Here is a 24,349-nt window from a genome sequence, read left to right as displayed (position 1 = left end):
AGGGTTGGGATTCATACATATCACAAGTGTTACTTATAACATGATTTTTTTCTGAACTGACCCACAGGTCTGTCAAAGCGTAATCAGATCTGAGAATCTCTTCAAAGACGTGTCTTGGGATATGATACATTGCACACACCTCACCTTTGTGTTTCAGTTCAAAAACAACATTAAGGAGTTGACAGTGAACTTTGCTAGGATAGAAATGCTCACCAACATCATGGATAAACCGCTCGATTTTCGACTGCATCCCCCAGTATCTGAACTCCACTTTACAAAGTTTATATGCACACATGATGGGGTATTTCCCAGGGTTGTTCTTGTACTCTTGAATCCAGTCTTCTGAGAGGGGGCCTCTTTTAGTCTTCACTGATTTATACAGCTTTGGATCCTCCTCAGCTTTGTATTCATGTGGAGGGATAGGATCTTTAACAATATCAATAGGATCTATAGAAAGAGAATAGAAACATTTAGGCATTTCCTTTGCCTGAACAAAAGAAGAAAACACCATTTTTCAGGAGTTACTGGTCCCAGACCCAGCAGAAGCATCTGAAGTTTGGATAGAAGGGCAGGATCGCACTGACTCAAACCTATTTGTCTAGCACCAAAAGCCCCATCAGATGGGCTTAGGAATGAGGACAGTCATATATACATACGTAAGACTCCTTAACCTGATCTTCCAAAGACAGCAGCGAAGCTGAAGGGTTAACCTGCATGAGGGCAAGACTAAAAGGAGGGGAAGCAAAGCTGAAATACACCTTCATGTTTCAGAAGTGCAGATAGAAATTATTTTCATATATGTGAAGGAGCTAGGCAATTATACAGCAATATTTTCCTCTTCTTCGGTGATTTCTTATTACCCCCAAAATCATTAGATGTCTTACTCCCCTTGGGAACTGCACAAACAAGACAGGAGAGTGTCAGCTTCAGTTTATAGACCAGGGATTCAAATTATTTCCATATGATTTACATCAAGCCTAGAAGAGAACTCAGGTGTCCTGACTGCACTCGATGTAACCCTGCCCTGCAGCCTGACACCCACAGCGGCACAGCTGTGTGTCACGGACAACCTTAGGGGGCACACAAAAAACTCCCCACCTCCCCAAACCACCAACAGAACAAAGGAAAAAGTAAAAGAAAAAGGCTATTCACCAAGAATGGTTTGTCTTTTTTCTGCAGGAGAAAGGTTGAACACGTTGACATTCTCTCCCGGATCAGTTTTGTAGTACGTCTCAATGTCAATAGAGAATTTCTCCACAAAAGGACACGTATACCTGAAAATGAGAACAATGCAGCTTAGAGTAAACCCCACTTGGCTTGGCAAGCAGAGAAAATGCTTGCTTAAGATGTGCAAAACCAGTCTCAAACCCAAGCCAGCCTTTACATGTGTGTTACTTCAGATATGCTTAAAATACTGACTATACAGATTAAAGAGTTTTTCTTTAATAACTTCTTAAGACAGGAGCTCGCCTTGGACATGCAGTTTCCCTGGAATAGCTCTGGTTTAGTAAAACCCCAAGCCCAAGTCTATGGCTCCTCCTTATCAGGACAGCCTGTTTTTAAAAGAGCAGCTTTCAGCAAGGAGATAACTTTTGGTTCCACTATACTAACAAGCTCTGTTATGACACAGATACTAACACGAGGACACCCTGGAAATGCACCTTTAGCAGAGCTCGTCCCTGGAACCTGTGGCAGAATAAAATACACACTGGTTCTGCACAGGGTCGGGTTTCCTGGACAACTTATTGACTCATGGGCATTTAAAGAGAATAGATAAAACCAGAGTGGAAGTGGACTTTAATCACTTGAAAGTCCAAGAGCTCCATTATATTTATGTATAACCTGCTCATCAGAGCCACTGACTGCCCACCTTGGCCCAGACTAATGTGACTTGTAGGAAGCAGCAAAACCAGAACTATGAAACTTTTCAAGATTTTTGATTAAAAAAAAAATATCCATTAAATCCTTTTTAATACGACAGATAACAGTAATATCAAGATTTGTAAAGCTGGAAAAGGGCAAGTGCTCTAAACCAGAGTAACTGGCACAAAGGTTATTTATTCCAGGGTATCTGAAGTCCTCCCAGACAAAATCAGGCACACGGAGGTCCCAGTGGGCTCCCCGGAGCCTCTGGCACTCTTCGTTTCTCAGGGTGAAAACCATAAGATGCAGGTTTATTTTCTAGATAAATGACAGAAAGACAGTTCCCAAAAAAGAAGCACCAGATTTATTTATTTAAGGTTTTCCTCTCCCCGTGCTTTCTCCCATAGAACAAATGAATCCTGCCTTAATTGACAGCGTTCAACATGACAACTGTCCCACCACCGTGTGCATTTATAACTCTACTGAGCCAGCAGATATCTGCAATGTCAAGTACAATGTGCAGTGCAGGACACGAGACTAAATAAAAACCATGCAGGATTTCCCACGCTTTGATGGACAAAAAAACCCCTAATATTTTAGAGCAACCAGCCACAAGCTCTCCAGTACGATCCTGATCCTGAGATTAAGCACTGTGCAAGAATTTTAGGACGTGATCCCAGTTCCTTTAAAGGATATTACAGGAGGTGGAAGAGATGCCACTGCCACACAGCGACATCAGAGCCTCTCTCTAAAGCAGGGGAAACAGCTCTGGACGTTTTAACAAGATTTACCTCGTCCTTGTGTAAGGATACGCATTCCATGATTCCTCTTCCACTCGCAGAGCTGCCTTGGGCAATATAGAGCGGAACCAGCTGGGTATGTGCATCCCGATGTGATAGACTTTGTGCGTGTACTGCCCGTTGCCTCCCGGTCCGTCCATGTACGGCCTGTTCTCCAGGATCTCCACGCCGCTGCCTTCCCCACATGTCTCCTCTCTGCTCTTTTTCTGAAAGGGAAAATAAATCACCCCGTTAATCCTCCCGGTGCACTGTACGTACCAAAGACTGAAAGTGCATGAACACCGGGGATGGTTTCTAGGACTCCTTTTGAGCAGCACTTCATACAGAGAGAAGAACTGGAGCAGCACCCTGGCTGTAAGATTACCAAACCTTAATAACATTTATAAGATTATAAAGGAAATATTTTTATTTTATATGTGTACATATATATATAGAGAGAGGACGTTTCAAAAAGACTGTTTCAAAAAGCATCAATGCTTTCAAATTGGGTCTGTCTTTTTGAAAAACCCGGTATATGTATTTATGGTTGGACTTGATCTCGAGGGTCTCTTCAAACCGAAATGATTCTATCGTTCTATTAAAAAAAAAAGTGTGTGTATATATATATATATATATATATATATATATTTAGTGACTTATCTGGCCAATACAGGAACAGAGATCTGACTTAGAGATCCTTCAAAAATCGAGATTTGGCCACCAAGAGACAGTTTGAACGGAGACCCAAGGACACACCAGGTCCTGCTCCTACAACAGGTGACACGTGGCTTTTCCCGAGATGTCACCAAATGCCGTCACATTAGCGGATGACACAGCGAAGGGGAGTTTGTCCATCTCGGCAGGTTCTTGCGGTGTCGTGTGAAGAATCACACGCGGTCCTAAAGGGCGTTTTCTGACCTAAACCCCCAGGATGTGGGGCTCGCTGCCTGTGGTCCGGCAGGGCAGCAGCTCTCCCGCAACAGCTTGGAGAACATGCTCTGCTAATTAAGATATTAAGAAGAAACAACCCAAGTTTGCCAGAACGCACACGGCACCCCCGGCAGTCTCCATGTTTTGGCTGATTTGTGTTATTGTCCCTCATTGAAAAACTGGCAAAAATTCCCTCAATAAAAAAAATACGGATTTCAGTGCTTCTAAGAAGAGCTGGAGGCAAAGCAAATATTTATTCATTTGTAACACATTTCAGCAGATTGGATGATGTATAACCTTCATCATTTCCAAACAACAGATTTATATCCCTAGTATTTTGAATTTATTGTTTGTATTTGAGAGAACAGTACTTTGGAAATTAAGAAAAAAAATGGAATTTTAGACAAGAATCAACTGTGAATTGTAACACAATAACAACCTCTCATTTCTGGCATACAAACCATTCAAAGGATAACATGGTTTAACAGAAAATGATTAATAAGATGCAAGAGATCAGCTTCTTGTCTTTTGAGGACAGGATGATAAGACAACACAGCTATTTGGAAGTAAATAGGCCTCTTTTTAAAGAACTCTCAAGAGATTTTAAATTTAAACAGCTGTAACTGACAAATCTAAATAACTGACAATCTAAATAGTCACAAAGCGCAGTAGTCCTGCAAAAGAAAAGCACTTTTTAACAGTTTATATCTAAGTCAGCTGGCAGTTCATTAAAATACACATCCTCTTAAAACAAACGACTGTCTTTCAGTTCTTATATAAGCACTGACCAAGTCCTGTACAAATATTTATGACAATAACATTAAATAATCTTGATGACCCAAAAATCTGCTTAATTCAAAGGTCTTGGAAAAGGCAATAACCCAGCAGGCACAGCAAATGTGTCAGACAGAATAACAGTGCAGCATCTGCGCTGAGCAGTTGATACAAATTATGGAGATCTACGGTTTTATTATATGGCATGAGCATGTGGAAATCCTAAGCGGAGGAAACACAGGTTGTCTTCATGCCAAATTATCACATGTAGTCGGACATGGGCTAGATTTAAAACTCTGTTCTAGATTGTGTGGTTACCAGCAACCTCAAGGAAAATCTGCAAGTCCTCGTTTGGAACCGAAAGATATTTAGGAGTTAATTTCAAAAGGAATCCGCAGCATCTCCTGGGGCTGTGCCGAGCCAGAGGAACCGGGTTCCCAGGTTCACATATGATCGTATTGCATTGGAAAACCAAACCACTGAAGATTTGTGTTTTAATGGCCATGGTTGATATGATAATGGATAACGATACCCTGTATGCTTTCTTTTTCAGAGTGCAATTTAACACTCTTGCTTTCAGAGCTACATCTGAGACACCCCCATGCGTTTTCTTCCCATATCTCGCCTACCCTGGATGCTCTTCAGAGGTCGGGTTTGAAGCCCAGACACAGCTCACACCAACGTCCTCCGCTTGTCTTTCCCCCATTTAGCCAGTTCTGGCAACATCTCCCTGCATGAAGATGACTTGCCTGGTTCTCATCCTACACCAAGAAGCCTGGTGAACCTGCAAGATCAGCCCATTTCTTGCTTTACATGAATCTTTCCATAGGCAGCTTTTCCACATGACCTGGTAACGCGAACACTCAGCATCTCAGACTTCGTATTTCTAGTTATTTCATTCATTTCTATGCAGAAGACCAGGAACCCTGTTCTGAGAGCTTCCTCCTTCAGCCTTTCCAGACGTCCAGCTCCAGCCCACAGCCTCTTTCGCCCACTTGCAAGCCCCAAGCAAATTTTGGTCCTACAGATTCCTCCTGCTTGTCAATTATCTACACAAGATACGACAAGGGACAGCAAGAACATTTTCTTCAATTAATTTGAAATAGGAGCTGCATGGCAAAAACATCAGAACTACAAAGTTTGTATCACAAACTAATCTTTTGATTCAGCACAATTTATACTCAAAAGCCAATGTAACTTATTGTTGGGAATGACAGTAGACTAAAAATCTCCACATTGTAAACCACACCGAGCTGCTCCCCAGCTCTCCCCAGTTACCTTGCCGGGAGGACAAGAAGCCACAGTCAGGTCAGGAAGGACCGAACAAGTCAGGTTGGATGGTCAATGGTACAATCATTAACCAGCCGCAAAGACAAATAGAAGATCAGTCTCTCTGACAATAAAAATAAAGGTATCAGCCACACGCACTCGAGAGACCAGGCTGATACTCTGAGCCCAAGCCGTACTGTGGAAGAACAGCACTTGGGGATGTCAAGAGCGATTTGCTTTTCAACCGTGTAGCCTCTTCATGTCTATTGCGACTCAGCTATGGCTTGGAGAGGGCTTGTTCCAAGGAAGTGGTCTGTAAACAACAATTAAAGAATAACTGCCAATTAGGAAAGCACTTGGCTCAAGAAGCGGCTGGCAAGTCCTCTCCAAAGAACGTCTGTCTGCTGGGAGGGACAGATGTGCAGGCACTTTGGGGTCACCCGTCAAGGTTTCAGCCTCATCGCTGGACGCCCCTACGAGGAGCAGAGACTCATTTAGCAGACGGCCTGTGTTATCACTGCTTGCTAATGACAACACCACCTTCCATCCATAGAAATATCTGAGGAAAGGTCCCAAACAAAACCAGAGTAGCTAACAGCCTTTATATGCAAGTTATCCAAGCCGTAATCACAGTAAACCATCTTACATTGTATTACAAGGGGAAATCCAGTCATCCCTTTAGAAGTCCCTCTCTTGTGCTGATGACACTCCATGTTCTGCACAGCCCCATCAATAGCTTTCCAGGACAGATGGTGACACAGATCCCTTCTAGCTAAAGTAATAGCATTAAATTACTCATAACAGGGAACCCAGAGAAGCAGATGCACCATGATTAGCAAGAATGCCAGTTACTTAAAGGCTTCTATTAAAATAAATCTCTTGGCACGGCAGCACAGCATGGGACACAGCACATGACCTCAGCATCGCAATCAGAGATGAATAATTCCCATGAATGTCATCTAAACACTGGGCTAGCCCAACCCCATTTGTCATCTGCCCTTCACGGCGGGAGACGAAGGGCTGTAAACAAAGCCTTTGCTGGTGGCAAAGACAGGTTGAGCAGTTCTCAGACCTTCCAACCCCCTTCCTGACAAGAAACGTGGTATAACTTACTAAAGGAACGATGGCCGACAGCAACAGAAACCCCAACAACCTGAGAAGTCTCATTAGAGCTGGAGGAACTGCACTCACAGAACAAGAACACAGAACACTGGGGAAAACCGGTAAGATGTGCTTATCGTACCAGCTGGGGAAATACAGAAGTCAGGCTGTGGAAATGAAACTTGCCCTGTAGTATTTTGCTTTAGGTGAATTAGAAGAAAAACCAAGCCCACCAACCAACACAGTACTATTCAGAACACCAAGAAGAATATGATCCTAAACCACTGGAGGCCTTTTCCACATTGTTTTATCCCCGGCATAAAGCACAGGCTGGACGTGGGTTCAGATACGTACATGGAGAATCTCTGTGAGGCCTACAGCAGCCCTGGAAATAGCTCAGCGGTTTCGTTTCTCCTAAAGTTTACTTTTTATTTAAGTTACTACCTTGAGTACTGCAACGGTACTGCAGAGAACGGTAAAGGCAGGATAAGTTGCATGCTGATAAAAGGTGATCCGGGCATCATTCTAGCTTTTAAAAATAGATTATAGCTATAATTTTACCTTGTTTACAGTACAACCCCTCAATCTGACTAAGTCAGATGGTGATTACAAAAGGTTGACATGCTTTAGATTTACCATGAAGTTTCTTGGTGCGTTACTGCAACGTATTTACATGGTACCAGTGGCCTCCGTCGATGACCTGTCAAAATTTTGAGATTATTCAAAATACAAAGACTAGCAGCACTATGCTTGGTAGGCCTACTGTCCATGAATAATGAAGACATAAATCACTGTCTGGAAATAATAACCAGAAGAGATATTTGCTTTTCTCCTCCAGTTCCATTTGGCAACGGGGTATTTTGATAGTCCCGACAAATTCTTCTGGGACAATCCATTAAAACAACACCGAAGTCTTGGGATTTTTTTATCCGATTTAGACACAGATATGGATACAAGACGTTTGCAGCTGGGTGATGGTTTAACAATGACAGCAAACAAAGGCATTTATGCAACCACTGAACAAGAACATGACAGCAAATCTCCCCAGAGGATGCTGCTAACATACTTGCTCATACTGTTGTGGCAAGGGAGGCTGAGAAAACATTCTCTATGGCCAATTACTATATTTTTTATTGGTTTGGACCACAAATGCCAATTAAGTTCCCAGAAACAGAACCTGTCCTTTGGGAGCCAGCGAAAGCCCGAACTGCCTCTCGCATTCCACCAGGCGACACAAAGCCCGAAGCGGCTCAGGCTGGGTGACTCCTGCCGACACCGAGACCTGGGGGCACCGAGCACACAGTTTTAGAAAGGAAGTACAAAGCTTCCTAAGAGGTAAAGCGTTGAGTAACAACATCTAGGCTGGGAGAGGAATCAACTGCTTGTTTTCAATCTCACCCATATGTTGAGGGAAAAATATTCCCAACTATCTGCAGTTGGACATCATTTAGGCCAATGGTGATTTCACTCTTCTGATGGATTTTTCAAAGCGTTGCCTTCCTACCCAAAAGTCCTGAAACTAATTCATGGTTTATTCTTCATTCTCCCAGCGCAGCATTTTTGTACAGGGATAACGCGAACATTAACGATGTGCACGTACAGGGGTGTATCCGTTCTCTCTTCAGCCGCCTCTTGCTGCCCGTGACTCAGCTCTGGGTTCTGTTAACCTCTCCTTTCTGAGCATTTGAACTGACATCTAATTCATTACGAGCAATCTGCTTTCACCACCGACAACCTCCTCCCTGCTGATGCAGCGATCTGATAGACCAGGCACCGCTCGTGGTCAGAATTCGCTTCAGGTGATCAAAAATCAGCTCTTGGGCTAGGAAAACAAACCCTTGGTTTGCCCTCAAAGTACAGTAGGTCATACTTCCCAAGCTGCTTGTTGTTGGGTTTTGTTTGTGTGTTTTGGTTTTCTCTTTTCAAAAAGTGCATGTCAAATACCTGAAACACTCAATTAAAATCATAACGAGGGTGCTACCTGAGCAAAAAGCTTTTTTCAAGGTGAAAAAAGGGAGGAGAAGATGGTACTATTCCACTCCTACACAAGCCAAGGAGGAGAACTTCTGATCAGATCAAAACCAACATAATTTTATCAGTGCATAATGTTCTACGAACAAACAGGAAGTTAGAGGAATTAAATTAAAAATAAAAATCACCCTTACTGTTATTAATTCTTCGGAATGCTGAAGCAGAACAGCACACACAACTTATTGCTGTCGAAGGCTCTTGTGCCACAGTCAGAACAGCTCGAGTCCTCTCACATTCGAGATGACGGCATCAACACGGGAGCATTATCTTGAAGAGGGAGAACGTAACCTGAAGCCACAGAGATGCTGGCAGGGCTACGTCTGGTACCCAGATCTTTCAAACGCCATTTCGGCATCCTAACCACGATGTGGCTCTTTTCTTCATTTGGCCTGAGTGGCGACCTTTACCAAAATACAGCAAAACAGTCCTCGAACAGGGAAGCTTCTCTACTCCTGTTTTGCAGGAGTTGAGTGTAGTCTTACTGGTTATATTGGAAAAACAATATCAAAGGCAGGCAGGAGCCAGGATCCCTGTTACCCCGGGGACAGGTTTTAATATAATAGTACTTTTGAGCCTGTACTTTGTAAAGTACAAATCAGAAACAAATCCATGTCAAGTTGGACTGAAAATCCTTTAGCAACAACGTTGCTGGAGGACAGAGAGGGACTTGTGAGTTTTGCTCTTGTTACTCAAAATCAAGGCTCACTGCACCTCATCCTGCACAGCTCGGTTGGCACCACTTTAATCGTAAACCAAGTCCAACTGCAAAGGGATTTCCCAGTCTCTCCAGTTACACTATTCACATCCTTCCAGAAGCTGTGGATGCTCCAAGACCATGCTTTTGTTTAAACCATGTGCATCACATTACAAATGCAGGCAACTTTAAGCTGCAACATCTGTTTCCATGGCAATGGGACTGCATCAGCAATGCACTGGGTTTAGTTTAGGCCACGTTCACTGGGCGCCGCACACGAATCACCCCGGTGAACAGCAAACCAAGCGATGTCACCAGTAACCATGGTGCCCACAGCCGAGGTTTCCGTGTGCCCTTTGAGCTCTAACATGCACCCTTCATGCATGACTATTATTTTAATCCAATCAGCACTGTTAAAAAAATAATAAGAATACATGAAGAGCCAGCGTCAATACTTATTTAGCAAAGGAAGGTTAGTTTGAGTCAACAAGGTAGTGATCAGAACACGAGGCTTTACAATTGCAGTTTGACTCCAAGCCTCGCTGCACTGCACACATAGGAATGACCCGAAACCGTGGGGAGAGGGGAAGGAAATCTGTTCCTCATCAATGGCTTTATTAATAAAAGCAAAAACCAGCTGGTTTAAACATCCTTCTTGTAGGTTTGATCAATGGCTGGGCAACGCACAATGCTGTGTTCTGTCCAGGCAACACCCCTTCCCCAAATACCGCTGCTTCACCAGCTACATATAAAACCTCATCTTAAGGTAAAACATAATCCTAAAAAAAAAAAAAAGTCTTAAAACTTAAAAGCAGGACAAGGCGTCAGCAGCAGAGTTTTGCAAGACAGAGCAGAAATATGTGCAGCATCAATTTGTAGGCACTGCATTATTTAGAATCAGGTCTAGATATTAATGAAGCTGTTTGTACAAACCCAGGATATTTTGGGGACAATCAATCGTGCAGGACTATAAATAATTTACAGCGTGAAGAGAACTGTTCTCATGGCCACTCGTTAATCACTCCGCCTTACAAAGATGCCCAGTCACACTCCTACAGAGCCAGGGCTGGATGTGCCGGCAGCACATGAATTAGGAATCACTTTGTTATGGAGATACCTCAAACTTGTTTACTCCGCATGCTCCATCATTCAAATGTCTACTACACTTCCAGCTCAGTATCTCATCTTACCTTGAGTATTTCCTTCCCTGTCTTTAAACAGATTTTTCAGTGTGTTGACTGTTCCACAGACACCATGTGTGAGAATTACTGTCCCTAGTTTAAAGGGAGGTAAAGCAATTTGCCCATTATTAAATTGTGAGTCAGAGACTAAATTTCAACACAGAGTGTTTTGGATCAATTCTGATCCTCTGGCTACATCCCTTAGGTTTTAGGAACCCAATAGAACCGTTCACTAACAATAGGCTGTATGCTAAAATACTGGTTGGCTGGCTTAAAGAATTGCCCACAGTTTTCCTAACACTTAATTCATTACTTGCCTTCAGGTATTTGAAAAAACGAGAAACTAATCTGGGTCAACCATCAAGATCTTGTCCAGGGGTGGAAAGGTCAGAAATGTTCTTTCATAAGAATAAAGAAGGCAACAGGCATTTTGACAGCGACAAGCTCGGCAGGATTGTCAGTGCTGCACCCTGCATTAAAACCAGTACAGATGAGAAGTTCAAAGTATTTTTTTGTGTTATAACATTATCTCAGTTTCACTCCGTTTTGTTCGAGAGCATGTGAACTGTCAAGGCAACACAGTTCACTACTATCAAATCAATCTATTTTTTCCACCAGCTACGGGATAACAGCCAATTTAAGAACTGTTCCACAATAATGGCTGGAAAACAGGAAAAAAAAAAAGAAGGCAAAAAAGCTGTTTGCTATTTCTGTATGTTTTCCCCAAATGCTGACCTGTATGGGTGTCGCTGTCACCCGTGCAAATCAGACCATGAGTCTGGCAGCACTGAACGTACCTGGACCCGCCTTGTTCTCAAAGCTCAGTGATTCTGAGTGTCTTACTCTCCTCTTTCAAGAGGCTGCAAACCCTCATGATCACAAAGAAAAGGTTATGAAAACCAGAGGAAGAAGAGAGAACATAGAAGCCTTGAATGCTGTAGCACAGAAATTGGCAAAAAAAGCCTCAAACTAGGCTTTTGCTTCTAGACTGGTGAATCTTCCAGGGTCTCTGGAGCTGCCAGCAGTGTCACCTGCTTTTAAAATTAAAGCATATATGTCTGTCTGTCCAGATGGCCAAGGCATCTGCAAACGAAACACAAATAATCAGCCATGCTGCTCTTCAGTGTCCAGAGATGAAGGGTTAGTTTGTTTTCCCCCACTCAATCAGCCTTTCACCATCTGCTGAGCCTGCTGGCAGTCGCCAAGCGTCGCTAACAGCTTGAGGGACACGACTTTTGCACCCAGGTATCAGGATGCGGCCCCAGGAATTACCAGCACACCAGGTCTGTTCTCAAAGGTGATCCCTGAGAGCTACACACAAAGGAAGGAGAAAATAGGACGGGGCAGGGGTCTGGGGACTGAGGGGATGGACACATCGTGATCCTTCGGAAAGGGAAGCGACTCGGGGTGCTCCATCGGCAGGAGATGCAGATCACTGCAGATGCTCGGAAACACACTCTGATTTTCCTAGGGAAGGCAATAAATGCAAAGCCCCGAGGGACTGCAGAAGAGAGGCTCATGTTAAAAGATGAGGAGAGTCCTCGATTCCCAGGACGCTGCCTGAGTTCAGCGGGCAGCGCTGAGCAGATGGGTCATCTTGAACAGATTCCTCAAACAGGGACCAGCGTCCTTCCCCAGTCACGGACCCTCAGAGGGCTGAATGACAATATATTAACACGATTAGCTTATAACGATGACCCAGCATCTTAAAACAAGCCTCATCCCCAAAAGGCAATGACTAGGTCCAAAAGAATATTTTTAAAGAACGCTATCTTTGGAGGAAGGTCACGAGTACTCAGAGAAAACTGCATGGAGAAAACAAGGATTGGACTTATTTACAGCAGAGAAAGCAAGATATGCACACCGATATAAAAGAAAGATTTAATAACAAGAGGACTTCTCATCTTCTGTAAGGGTCAGGAGGGCAACGGTCTCTCAGAACCTCACGGCATATGGAACTGCAGTAATGAATGGTATTAAGATGATAAATGGACTGACCTTTGGCTAATAACGCACTGATCTTTCTGACAAACACATTCAAATCTCGGAATACAAGCTTTTTTGAGACAGAGGCTTAAAGTGTGTGTTGTTTCACTGTTTTGAAGTATTTTGCCTGTTTTATGGACCAGAATAATAACAGGTCACAGCAGAAACGAAGATCTCTGGTTCCCGGCTCAAATGCAAAAACCTGTACGTTTTAATTTGGATAGCAAACGAGACAAAAACTCAGCTGCACATGGAAGAGCTAAGACTTCACTGCTCTGCGGCCAACGCAGCGAGGGCTCCCGGCCCGAGACGCTGACAACGTGCGTGAGAGGTTTCCCAGGAAAACATGGATATTGATAGTCTAAAATTTAATAGAGAAAAACAATTCAGTTCGGATCTGCTGGGCTTCAAGCAAGTCAAGGGTACATTAAGCCCTCTGCTGTAATATCAAATTAACTTATTTATGGAAGAATTTAGGTGCTACTTAGAGTACTGAAACCACCGTCTCTGTAGATAATATTTCAGAAGCTACCAGAAAGCAACACTTAAGAGACTTGTTGCTCCTTTCCTTTCGCCCTATTTAATTTTTTTTTAAATTAATTAGCAAAGCAGCAGCAAACTCACCTCAGTTTTCACAGTTTTATACACCAGCCTGGAGAACTTTAAGTATGAGAGAAATTACAGAGCAGCCCAGGCAGCGCACAATGATTTATTGCATGTCTCGCCTGCCCAGTGGCGCAGAGAACCAAACGAGATGCTGGATTATATACTGCACAATTTTAATTCTCCCATCCAATAAACACAGTAAATATGAGTACAGCCTGTCCCGGTTTAATGGAAGGACCCTTTGCTGCTTGGCCGTGATGCTGCTTACATCAAATAAGGTGGAAATTTTTTGTTAAGGCTTCTAAGAGAAGGAGGGACTGCCCTCTCGTGAACGGGGACAAAAGGACCTTCCATGGCAAAGGCAATAATCTCCATGGAAACATCTTTGAAAAGTGACCACGGTGCTGCAGCTCGAGGCTGAACATCCACGTCCTCGTGGTTTGGAGACACCACGTCCACAGCAAAGGGTTCCCAGAGCAACCGCGCGGGCAGCTGCTGCATCTCCCAGGTGAGAAGGGCCTTTGGGAAAATTTCCATTTCGAGGATGATGAAATCCAGGAAATTTGATTGCTCTTAAAAGAACAACTTTGTACCAACTGAGCTGGAGTTTAATGGAGATCTTTGCTCATGAGCTTAAAGTTAAATGGGTGGAAAACTTCAAGTACGTGCTTACGGCTCTATAAAACCCTTGAGGAATAATTGTGACATCTCCTTTTTACGCTGTTGGAAAACCGCTTCCTACGGGACCAGGCTGAGTAGCGTCTCCAGCAATAACGACACCGCCCCGCGCACAACAAACGCCTCTGAAAGGAACTTTTTGCTTTTAAGAATTGCTCCTCTCCTCGGGAACTACTTTAAATCATCCTGTTCTACACTTCAGCCAAAGATTTCTAAGAAATGGCTCTACGCTGCTGTTTTGTACAGATAGCTTGTTCCCCTAAGGGGGTTCAACATACAGCACTTGGTTCTCCTGTGGCCTCCTTATGCATTTCACAGGAAAAATAAAGGCAGATATGAAGCACTTTCTCATTCTCAGAGCAGAAGGGAAGTCGTGCTCCCCACCGCTCTCCGCCAGCACCTGCCTCAAAGACAAAACCTCCGCTTTTAAATAACACTGAAGAGAAAGGACATTTGATATCATGGTCTAGGAAAAGCTCCCATTGAAGTCGGCAGGAATCTTCCCACCAATTTCAGGCTGAATTCAAGCAGATCGCTACCGAATGCTAAGAAACAGAACATAAACTCCATGTCCTGCCCTAAGCGGGTGTTCTGGTTTTGTTTTAATTTGAGCTGAGACTAGTCCTTTCAATAGAAAGCACAGCTAACTTTTCCTCTTGCATTACTTGTAATGGAGGAACTTGTTTGTAACTTGTTTGTCACGCACTTCTCTCTGGGTACACGCAGTGTTTCCAGCTATTGCACCCGATCTAAGAGGAAACCCGGCTTGGCCACACATCCATGCACCAGAAAATCAAAGCAGGTGTGAAGCAGGACTGGGTGACAATTTGGGGCTGTCGTTTCCCAAATAGTTTCCTGGGCCAGCAAACATCACAGTGCATGAAGCCCTAACGGCTTATCGTGTCCTTGGACATAACGATATGATCAAAATCACTGTCAAGTGAACAGAGCGGCATCCAGTGTTTTGCACTAATGAAATCGAAGTACTGTAAATTCTGCAAGTGCACAGCAAATTCAGCCCCCTGACCAAACCCACCTCTCGCACACACCCCCAGAGACACTCTCCAATTAACAATTAATCCTCCATTAAACCAGGTGGGCTCCTCCTTCTCCATCAGATCTTTCTGTGCGCTCTGCTGCTCACTGACAGGTTCTGCTCAGCTAATACGCTTCTGCCACCAACCAGCTCTTTATTCACAACAGCTGAGCCACATTTGGAAGAAAAAAGTTGTAACGAAATAATTACAACAATATTCAAAACAGACACAGCACCAGGAAAAGATACACAGAAGTGAAGCCACCTGAGCAAAATGTTTGCTCCTTTATGCTAACATTTAGGCTGAACACACAAAGATGATCCATTTGTGTCAGAAAAAGGGATCTGACTGTTATTACTGGAAAACACACGCTGTACGTTGTTTTAACAGTCAAGGGCAAGTGTGTGAGTGCTTAAAGGAGCCCATTTGGATGGTCAGGGCACAAATCGGGGAGTTGTGCTTTTGCTTTGGTTTCAGGGGGTATTTGTTTGTTTTGTTTTGTGTTTTCCTTAATTCATTTTAGGTTTTGAGCCAACGCAGATTTTTCCAGCAGTGTTCTACCGCTAACTCAATATTGTATGTGTGTTTTGCTGGATAAGCAAAGTTAAATTGTATTTAAAGTGTGGGACAATGAAATAACACTTCAGATTCATTTCCTTTTAAAAATGCTCCTGATTGGATTTCAGACACTGGGAGAACAGGGGCACAGAGGATTTGAGTTACAAAAACCCAGCATTTTAATTAACTGCTTTATTGAAGACAGGGAATTCAACAAAAAATCCCATCAGTATTCAGAAGACTATTAAAAATAATAAAAGTTTTATGCCTAAACTGATTAGTATCTATTTCATAGTGTTATATAAGCAAATAAATATTACATCTACATTTTTTTCCCCTCCCTAAATTCAAAGTTATGCCTTTGGTTTACCCTCTCAAGTTTATACCAGACTGCTCCTTCCCAACAAAGGAGCACGAAGCTTTGGTTTGCAGCTGGAACTGGCACAACCCGTAACCACAGGCCAGGTAGGTCCCACACACTTGGGCTCAGCGCTGCCTTCCATAGGAACAGCCTGTCTATAAGCTGTTGTTTCCCCAGGTGGGTCAAACAGAGATTCTCTAATTTAAGGACAAGAGGAGGCAAGTCATAAACTGCAGTTTGTATTCATTTTCCCCCTTTATAAGCACCCAGCAAACTTCAAATTTGAAACATCTTAATTCTGCAGCAATACTCCACTCTTTCACACTGAAATACTACTGACCTGTATCATGTAGAGCTGTGCAATTCGATATTCTTCCACACTCATCGGAAGAGGAATACGATATTCCTTTATGAGCATTTTGAATACAAAAATCTTTTATCTGTTCAGAAACACAATCCAGAAGCTTTTAGTAAAGGCTCCTTAAATAATGGCAAGGAAACGCATTGAGGATCCCTGAAACAGAGAGGGAAAGAAAAAAAGGAGCAGTTATTTTCCATTCTTATTGCAGAACATCCTATTAAAAGAATTAAAAAAAAATGGCAAACATTAATTTTTGTAATAGCTATAAGCTTAACAGCAGAGAAAAGAATCCCTGGAGCGCTACCAGACCCTTGGTATCAAACCAAACAGAATCTTTGAGATGAATTTTGATTTGCTTCAGGGGACACCATCAAAGCCATTACCCTCCTGACCTTTGCCACCGCATCAATCAGACTCTCCTATGCAATAGCTTCTCCGTAGAAGAGATGTGACAAAAGCTCAAAATGAATAGGCAGACCTCCTGTCGCCAGACAATAAAGTATCTCTTCAATGTCAGCAACGCACCAGAGTTGCATCCACTCAAAGGTATCAGGTTTTATCCTCTCACATTCATCCAGCAGGAAGAAAAGGCAATAATTAGACTTCCCCAGCCCTCAATAACACCATGACGAACAAAGTAATTTGGATTCTAATAAAGACAGCAGAAAAATACTTTTATTCTCTGCTTTTTTTTTTGAATTATTGTCCTGGTAGGACCCCTTCTCTTTCACTTCAGAGCAGTCTACAGGCAGAATCCTCTTGACACTGATGTCAATGCCAGACTCATTTTTACATTCCCGCTGCATAAGAATACAGCCAAAAATCAAACTGCACCACACACACAAAAATCCCATCACACCCCAATGCAAGGCAATTTAATAATAATTTAATTGCCTAAGAATACAGGGAATACAGCATCTACTACACCAAGGGTTAAAGCAGTAACTTTTCAAATGTTCTTCAGACTCCCTACAGGCCGCTCGCTGACAGGTTCTGCTCAGCTAACACACTTCTGCCATCAACCAGCTCTTTATTCACAACAGCTGAGCCAAATCTGGAAGAAAAAGGTTGTAACAAAATAATTACAAAAATAAAACAACAAAATCATGTAAGGAAGGGTGGGGGGAAGATGCCAGCTGAAGAGAAGAGGAGCGAGAAGCAAAGCTGGGGTTGAATCCGCCTTGGCAGGACCTGGCAGCCGCTCTCCCACCAGAGCACAAAACACTCACTCCTCATGGCCAAAATCCACCTTTCTGCTGTGCCTGCCTATTGGAAGCGTTCAGAAACAGCTGCTGCAGCAAAACCAGCCCCAAACCCTACAACTACCAGGGGAAAAAAAATAAATAATAAATAAAAACACCCAACTTTTCTAGTGGATTCAAGCGTGGCCTGGGAACTAGGAAACCACACTGCTGCCGACAGGCCGCAGCGCTGCTGCGTGTTTGCACAGCACTTCACCAAGCTTTTATGAGCTTTGGAGAGGTTAAAACACATGCCCATGGTCACAAAGCAGGCTTTCTAAGCCAGGTTTACTGACTCGTCACCTGTGTAGCACTCAAAGGCCACTGCAACATCTCCGTCTCACGCCAGAGCTGACCCTCTGCTGGTTTTAGGCCCGACCCAGGCACGCTGCTGTCCGCTGGCTTTTCTTTAATTACCACATTTCTAATTGTGCAGTAAAACCCATCATCCCAGACTGACTCTTCTAGAACAACTATCCATCTGGAGCTGCATTACCTAAACGATTTATTTTCAAATTCTATTCTCTGTCTCATTTTCTTGCTGTCAGAGCAACCTGTGTGTGTGGAGCAGGGGGATTAAAACCAAAATCTTCGCCATGACAAACCCTACAGAGAATAATTTTGGGAAGACTGCACCTCCTGACACCACCACCCCAATGTGCAGAAGCTTGTGTGAGTCCACAGGCACGTGCACGATTTCCTCCATCAAACTAATCCTCCAGAACAGGTGGAGATAATCTCATTAAGTGGTTTTTAATTAGTGTCCTGGCAAAGAACAACAGTAACTGCCAGAGGATGGATGTCAAGCACTGGCCCCAGATCTGCATCGCTACAGGGGTAGGACCCCAACTCCTGGAGTTAATGGCAGTGGGAGGCTCAGCTACGTGTCTTGAGCAGCTTGTTATGCTTGAGAGATCTTTGAAAATTAGATTTAAAAGCTCCCTCCTCCCCCAACCATTCCACAAATGCTCCGAAAGCGATTCTGCTCCCACCATAAGGACATCAGTCACGTCTGCCTTTGCTGCTTGCTAAAAACAGGATATTTCTATCGATTGGAAGAGATGAATAAAACAAAAAATAGAACCTTGAAAGCAATAAAATGGCAGGAAACCAGTAGCAAGATGGAAAAAATGTGTTTATAATGAAGTACCAGGCAGGTAATAACTCACAAGCCAAGACACAAGAGGGTTTATTTCATTACAGACTGAAAAAACCCAACCATTGTAGCCCCAAGCAGCCGCCCCGGAGCGTGCGGAGCTCGTCTGGCCGCAGCAGCGGCTCCTGGTCCAGCATCCTGCCGGCCCAGCTGAGCTTTTGCTGTGAAGTTCCCCTTCAGGTTTCTACTTCCCTGCGGTCAATGTTAAAAAGCAAGTGTTTCAGCTGGGCCCGCCCGTCTCAGGCAGCAGCAGGTCCTGATGATGTGCCCGGCGGAAAGCTGATGCTCCCAAAACCCTGGAAACACACGGGGCAATAGCAAGAATCAAATCGCAACCTCAAACCAAGGGGGCCGGAGGGAAAAGGCATCTGAGATCAGCAGCCTGACCCTGAAGAAGGCACAAAGAGAACTGGGTTGTGTTTGAGCTGAAAAGAACCTGCCCTAACTCTTCTAGGAGAATTGACACCCAGGTAGCAAACCACAAAAGATAAACACGGGTTTTTACCAGATTCAGATCTTGGGGAGCACCATGCCCAGTGGGACAGAGGTGACCAAACAGTACTTGCAGACAACTCACTGAGGACAGCAGCCTCCTTCCAAAAGACTTGGGACTTTACAGAGAACCAAGGCTCACCAAGACCGCTTACTGTATTGCCCAAACAAAACAAAGACGTTTGCCTGCAGACATGATGGCTGCGATGGAGAGACGAAAAATCCCTTCTGGAAGCAAAAGGAGCCAGGACACAGCTTTGGAAAATGGGTGTCAAAACAGCAGCTGTGTCCCTGGCGCTTACCCGCGTCCAGCCCATCGCTACGAGCAGCCAGGGGTGTTTGTGGGGAGATGCTCGACTTGCCGGGATCAGCAAGCAGCCGGCGTTCTGATTCTGACGGCACACTGGATTTGGCTGTCCAGCCGCCGAGCACCAACCTGGATCTTCTACACATCTGCCAAACCCCTGTGGTCACACAACCGGGACCGGTGGCAGCTCAAGGCCGTTTGCAGAACTCAGCTTGCAGCGGCTTCCCTCAGCAGGACCAATACAATGGTGACGCACGACATTTGCAGACTTGCTGCTATTTCTACGATAGCCAAGTGGCACATTTGTACAGGCCATTATTCAATTTATACACAGAGCTGTAGTAACTGTGAAAGCCAGGCGCATAATTTTATACCTCAATTATTTTAAAATCAGGTTCTCAAAGCATCATAATTATGCTCCAGAGTCAATATCCTGCTGCGATGAGTCAGGTCCACTTCTGAGCTATTGCTCCAGGCTATTTGAAGGGTAACGCTCAGCATGCTGCATTTACTTCTGATTTTAATGGTTTCCCATTTTTTTGATCTTTAAAGCTTGGGAAACTATTGGGATCTCCAGAAGCTGAACAGATCAAGAGACCCAGCAAAATCTCCCCATTTAGTGCATTAATTCGGTGTTGGGGTTGTCACTTTGGGAGCATCAGGGCCAGCCTCCCCATTACTGAACGAGGTAGCAGAGGACTGATGACAACTGACAGCTTTTAATTAAGGAAGGGTGAAGGGTATTTAAACTGTGCTATCAGAGTCCTGAAGGTCAAACCCCGGCCAGGCTTGACAGGCTGGCCCTGAAGGGCTTAGAAACTGAGTATTACAGCAAAAATCCTGGCTGCTCATGTCACTTGGGCCCAATGCAGAAGCACTCAGGCCGGCGGGTTTGGGATGCTGTTCCCAGCTGTGCTCTTACAGCTGCCACCTCAACAACTAATTTTTGACCAGCTCACGTTTTCCACGTCCAGGCTGCTGAGCACAGGATTTTCAGGGCTGAAACAAGCTCCACAATAGCTCACCCCATGCCACAGATGCCATTTCTCATTTTCAACAGGGAAGAAAAAGCCCTAAATGTAGAGAGCAACTTTAATGAGCTTTTTCTAGCCTCACGCAGGAAGTTCATTTCACACTATTTGAAAGTTAAAAGAGTCGCTCTAGGAAGGAAAACCCATCAGAGTTGCACGGCAGTGACAGGTACCAGCCCTGGAACTGCAGCCTCAGGTTCTCATCAGCCGCTGCGTGTTCGGGGCTGTGCTGCCTTTTGAAGCCGAGAAAGTCACCCCGATGAAAGATCACGCTCGTGAGCTAAAGATCGATACCCTCGACTCAGCTATTGAGCAATTCTGCTTGCGGTATTTTCACATAACTGAGAAATGAAAGATAATTAACAGAAACCAAGAAAACCAAACACATAATGGCAAAAGGATGAGAAAAGGCCCTTTCTGGAGACCACACCTACCTCCCCAAAGGCTTTCTTTAGGTTCTCTACGTCTCTTTTATCCCCCGAGAGGATGCCTCCTTGAACAAAGCAATATCAGAGATGTTAGCATTGATCCCAAACGTATCAAACACCTGGACACTGGGAAGCAACACCAGACTTAGCAGCCTGGCCACCGTCCCTGTCCTGCAGAGCTCCTGAAGCAGGATCAGTGCCCTCTCATGACCGCAAGAGCTACGCTTGGATTTATTTATGCCATTAGAAGCAGCAGCATAACTGTGAAACAGATTCCTAGGACCTAAGTCAGCATTTTTTTAAAAGGCAGCCTCAACACTCACACCTTGATTAATGCGGCACTCTCCTCCTGGCCCCAGAGCAGCCTTGCTCAGCTTTATCCGTCCAGAATATCACTGCTGCAGAGACTATTCCCCCTTTATGTGTTGCTCTGATCCCGTTTGTCCATGGTGTCCCTGTCTCAGCACCTGCAAAACATTGTTATTTAATCCCCCTGAACGCACGCAGCCTGAGATCCGTCACACAGACCCTCCTGCCCGCGTCCCACGGTTGTCTCTTTGGGAAGCACCATGGGACAGAGGAAAACTTCTCGTTTTGTGAGTGGCGACACTTGGTGCAACGTCAGCTGGAACACAAGTGTCTCCTCCCATCATGTGAATGGCTACCATTACATAAAGCTCAAGGGGAAAACACAATCTATGAGGGTTTTGCAAGCAGATGAATATTGAGCACTCGTATTTTACCATTCCCTTCTCTCCCCTCTCCTCCCAGCCCTGCCCAAGCGATCTCTCCTGCACCGACAACGGGACTGGTCCAAGCAACGTTCACATCCAAAGGTTAAAAACCCCCAACATTTCTATGTAGTAACTTTGTGGCTACCGTTATTTGCCATAACACTCAACGCCGCACTCAAATCTCTTTCACACATGCGATAAACTGAAGAGGCTGTGTGAATTTTTTAAAATCTGCAAGTTTTCAGGTTTTGCAGTGTAGGTCGTACCTGGCTACGCACTTAAAAACTCATTAGGCCTCAGGAAAAAATAAAATGATCTAAAGTTAAAGCTCCTTAAAAGCGCACGGTTCACACGCTCACTGCTAAAAGGCCACTGTGTCAGTAAGTAACGCTCTTTGTAATCGCACGTCTAATCTGTCACATCTTTTACAAATAGACAATTTTTAATGCAGATGCTTACACGTCCAAGTTTCACGACTGGAAAATGCAAACACGCATGGAAAACCGTTTTCCTCAGGTGTAAACCTCAGGGCAACCTCAAAAGACACCCCAAATGCAGACAGCGCTGCAATGGGCCGAGGATAAAACACTGTTTGATAAGACAGAGCGAACAAGTCGCATTTACAGTACTTGATTTTTTTCCATTATTAGATACAATTTGACGTCACTTATAGAATTTAAGAGCTCATTGTAAAGCAGACGTTTATTACAACAGGAGGATGGAATCAGTCCAAATGCAATATAGCTACACTGCAGCTATTAAATCCTGTTATAGTTCACTGGGCAGCCAAATACCAGCTTGAAGCAATGAGAGGGAAAAAGGGAGGGGGAGAAGGATAAAATATAAAGCAACACCACACCAAAGCATGCACACACACATACCATGTTTTCTCCTTAAATATTGTACTGCTTCTTCATATTTTCCATTCCTATTACTCCTTTAACACCTGGGGAGAGGAAAACTTTGCTCCTTCCCTCCTGCTTTATAAGCGATGCCGCGGTGCAAAGCAAGGCAGCCCCGTCTATGCACACGTTGGCTTCAAGGGGACCAGGTGAAGTTCATCAGCTGAACTTTGGCTGGAAAATTAACGTTTCAAGTCCTGCCATGCCTGGAGGTTATACAATAATGAACTAATAAAGACGCCATTAAAAGAACTAATATGCACACTGAAGTCACAAATGAGTTCAGAGGGAAAGACAAACCAGCCTCTAATCCTTTTGCTGATGCTGGGGATAAAGCTGAATATTAAAAAGAACGCATCCCAAAATTAAAGGTTAAAAGTTTCCAAGTAGGCTGCACAGAGCAGCCCCCAAAATCGTGTCCTGTTCGGCTGAGCAAAGGGACCCGCTTTCAACCGGCTGCTCTTCGCCCAAGTCTCTCAGATGCTGAAAATAGGCAGACATTACATGCATGCATACAAATACATATAGATGTTTAATATATATTTTATATATAGACATACATGCATGTACACAGAGACAAAAATAAAAGCAGCATTGACAATGTGATAAGAGCAGTGTGTTGGATGAAAACAGACTGAAAATTGCTGGCGGCTGAGTAAACTACTGTAAAGAAAAATCTCTCCAGTGCTAGAGACACACAGATATACAGCAAGGGACAGGGTTTTGCCTTCACCGGTGGCACCTCCATCAGCTGAAGGCCACTGACATACAGGGGTCTGCATCCTGTGTGGGCAGCAGGGGCAGGGGATGGGGATGGGATGCTGACCAAGTGTACGAAAACAACAAAACCCCCTCTAATTTCCAAGGTAGAATCCCCAGGAGACTATTGCATTTACACCTCACATCTCTTTTCCTACAGAACTTCAGGAGGAGAGCGAGCTGAAATGCATGTGGGGCTGTCCCCACCGGTTTGTCAAGGCTTCACTTGGATTAAGGAGTAAAACGCCAACAACAAACCCAATCCTGCTCTTAATGCCCTGCGGAAGAACCTTTTTACCGAACTCACAGCAAAACCACTGGCAGAAAGACCGAGAAAGACCAAAGTGTGAAGCCGACCCAAGGGATGACTTGGTCGAACTCAGGATCCACGCCATCCCTCTTCTCTCTCTCCATTAGATGCTGCACTGGAAATTACACTAAAACCATCCAATACCCTCAATTTTTTCCTTTTTTTTAATTACAACAAGAGCAGGAAGCCACGAGAGCTCCCACTCTTTAATTGCACCAGTCACTAAGCATGCAAATAAGAAATTGAGGGTAAGAAATGTCGAGAGCAGCAAGGCTGAGGTGCAAGGTCTCTGGAAAGCCGGGTGAGCAGCTCACCCGAGGTCCCCCAGGCACCCAGCTGAGCACAAACCAGCCCCGACCCTCCCACCCAGACTGGCTGTGAAGACAAACAGCCTCAGAGCTAAAACCAGGCGTGTTTCCTGAGCAGCTTATATTTTTTTAAAAAAAGAAAAAATTTGGAATGAAGAAAAACACTTCAAGCTGCAGAAACAAGGAATCTTGGAGTCCCCAGGTTGTTTACAGGCGTAAAAGGTTTTTCCTGTTTAATCTCAGTTACCCTGACTGCAGCTCAAGCCCCTCTTCTTATGCTAATCTCTTCAGAGACACATGCAATGTACCTCTCTCATCTGGCCTCTTCACCCCTTCTCCCTCCGATCCTCCGCGGTCCTGAAGAACGAGGACAACTTCATGTCTTTCCCATGGTGTTCTGTGCCCCGGCACCATGTTTGCCAACAGCGCCACTCAGTCCCAAACCCACTGCAGCCTCATCTCATCCCCTCAT

The 24,349-nt window shown here is 44.3% G+C and overlaps 1 protein-coding gene across 9 annotated transcripts in view; it reads right to left on the bottom strand.

Moving 5' to 3' along the window:
• Positions 1–24,349, bottom strand: part of PITPNM2 (phosphatidylinositol transfer protein membrane associated 2) — a 124,199-nt gene that overhangs the window by 46,702 nt on the left and 53,148 nt on the right. For 7 of the 9 annotated variants that reach the window (XM_082065938.1, XM_082065944.1, XM_082065943.1 and 4 more), the window contains 4 exons: positions 16,189–16,362; positions 2,655–2,869; positions 1,153–1,274; positions 214–447 (listed from right to left, as the gene is read on the bottom strand). In XM_082065938.1, coding sequence (XP_081922064.1) covers positions 214–447; positions 1,153–1,274; positions 2,655–2,869; positions 16,189–16,266 — 649 coding nt within the window. In that variant the 5' untranslated portion in view covers positions 16,267–16,362. The remainder of the gene's footprint in view (positions 1–213; positions 448–1,152; positions 1,275–2,654; positions 2,870–16,188; positions 16,363–24,349) is intronic. The other 2 variants (XM_082065941.1, XM_082065942.1) reach the window with 1 other exon arrangement.

The sequence above is a fragment of the Streptopelia decaocto genome, assembly GCF_964273445.1.
Source record: "Streptopelia decaocto genome assembly, chromosome: 15".
NCBI classification, from domain to species: Eukaryota; Metazoa; Chordata; class Aves; order Columbiformes; family Columbidae; genus Streptopelia; species Streptopelia decaocto.
Note: the sequence above shows the minus strand (reverse complement) of the source record. Positions and strands in the feature narration are given on the sequence as shown.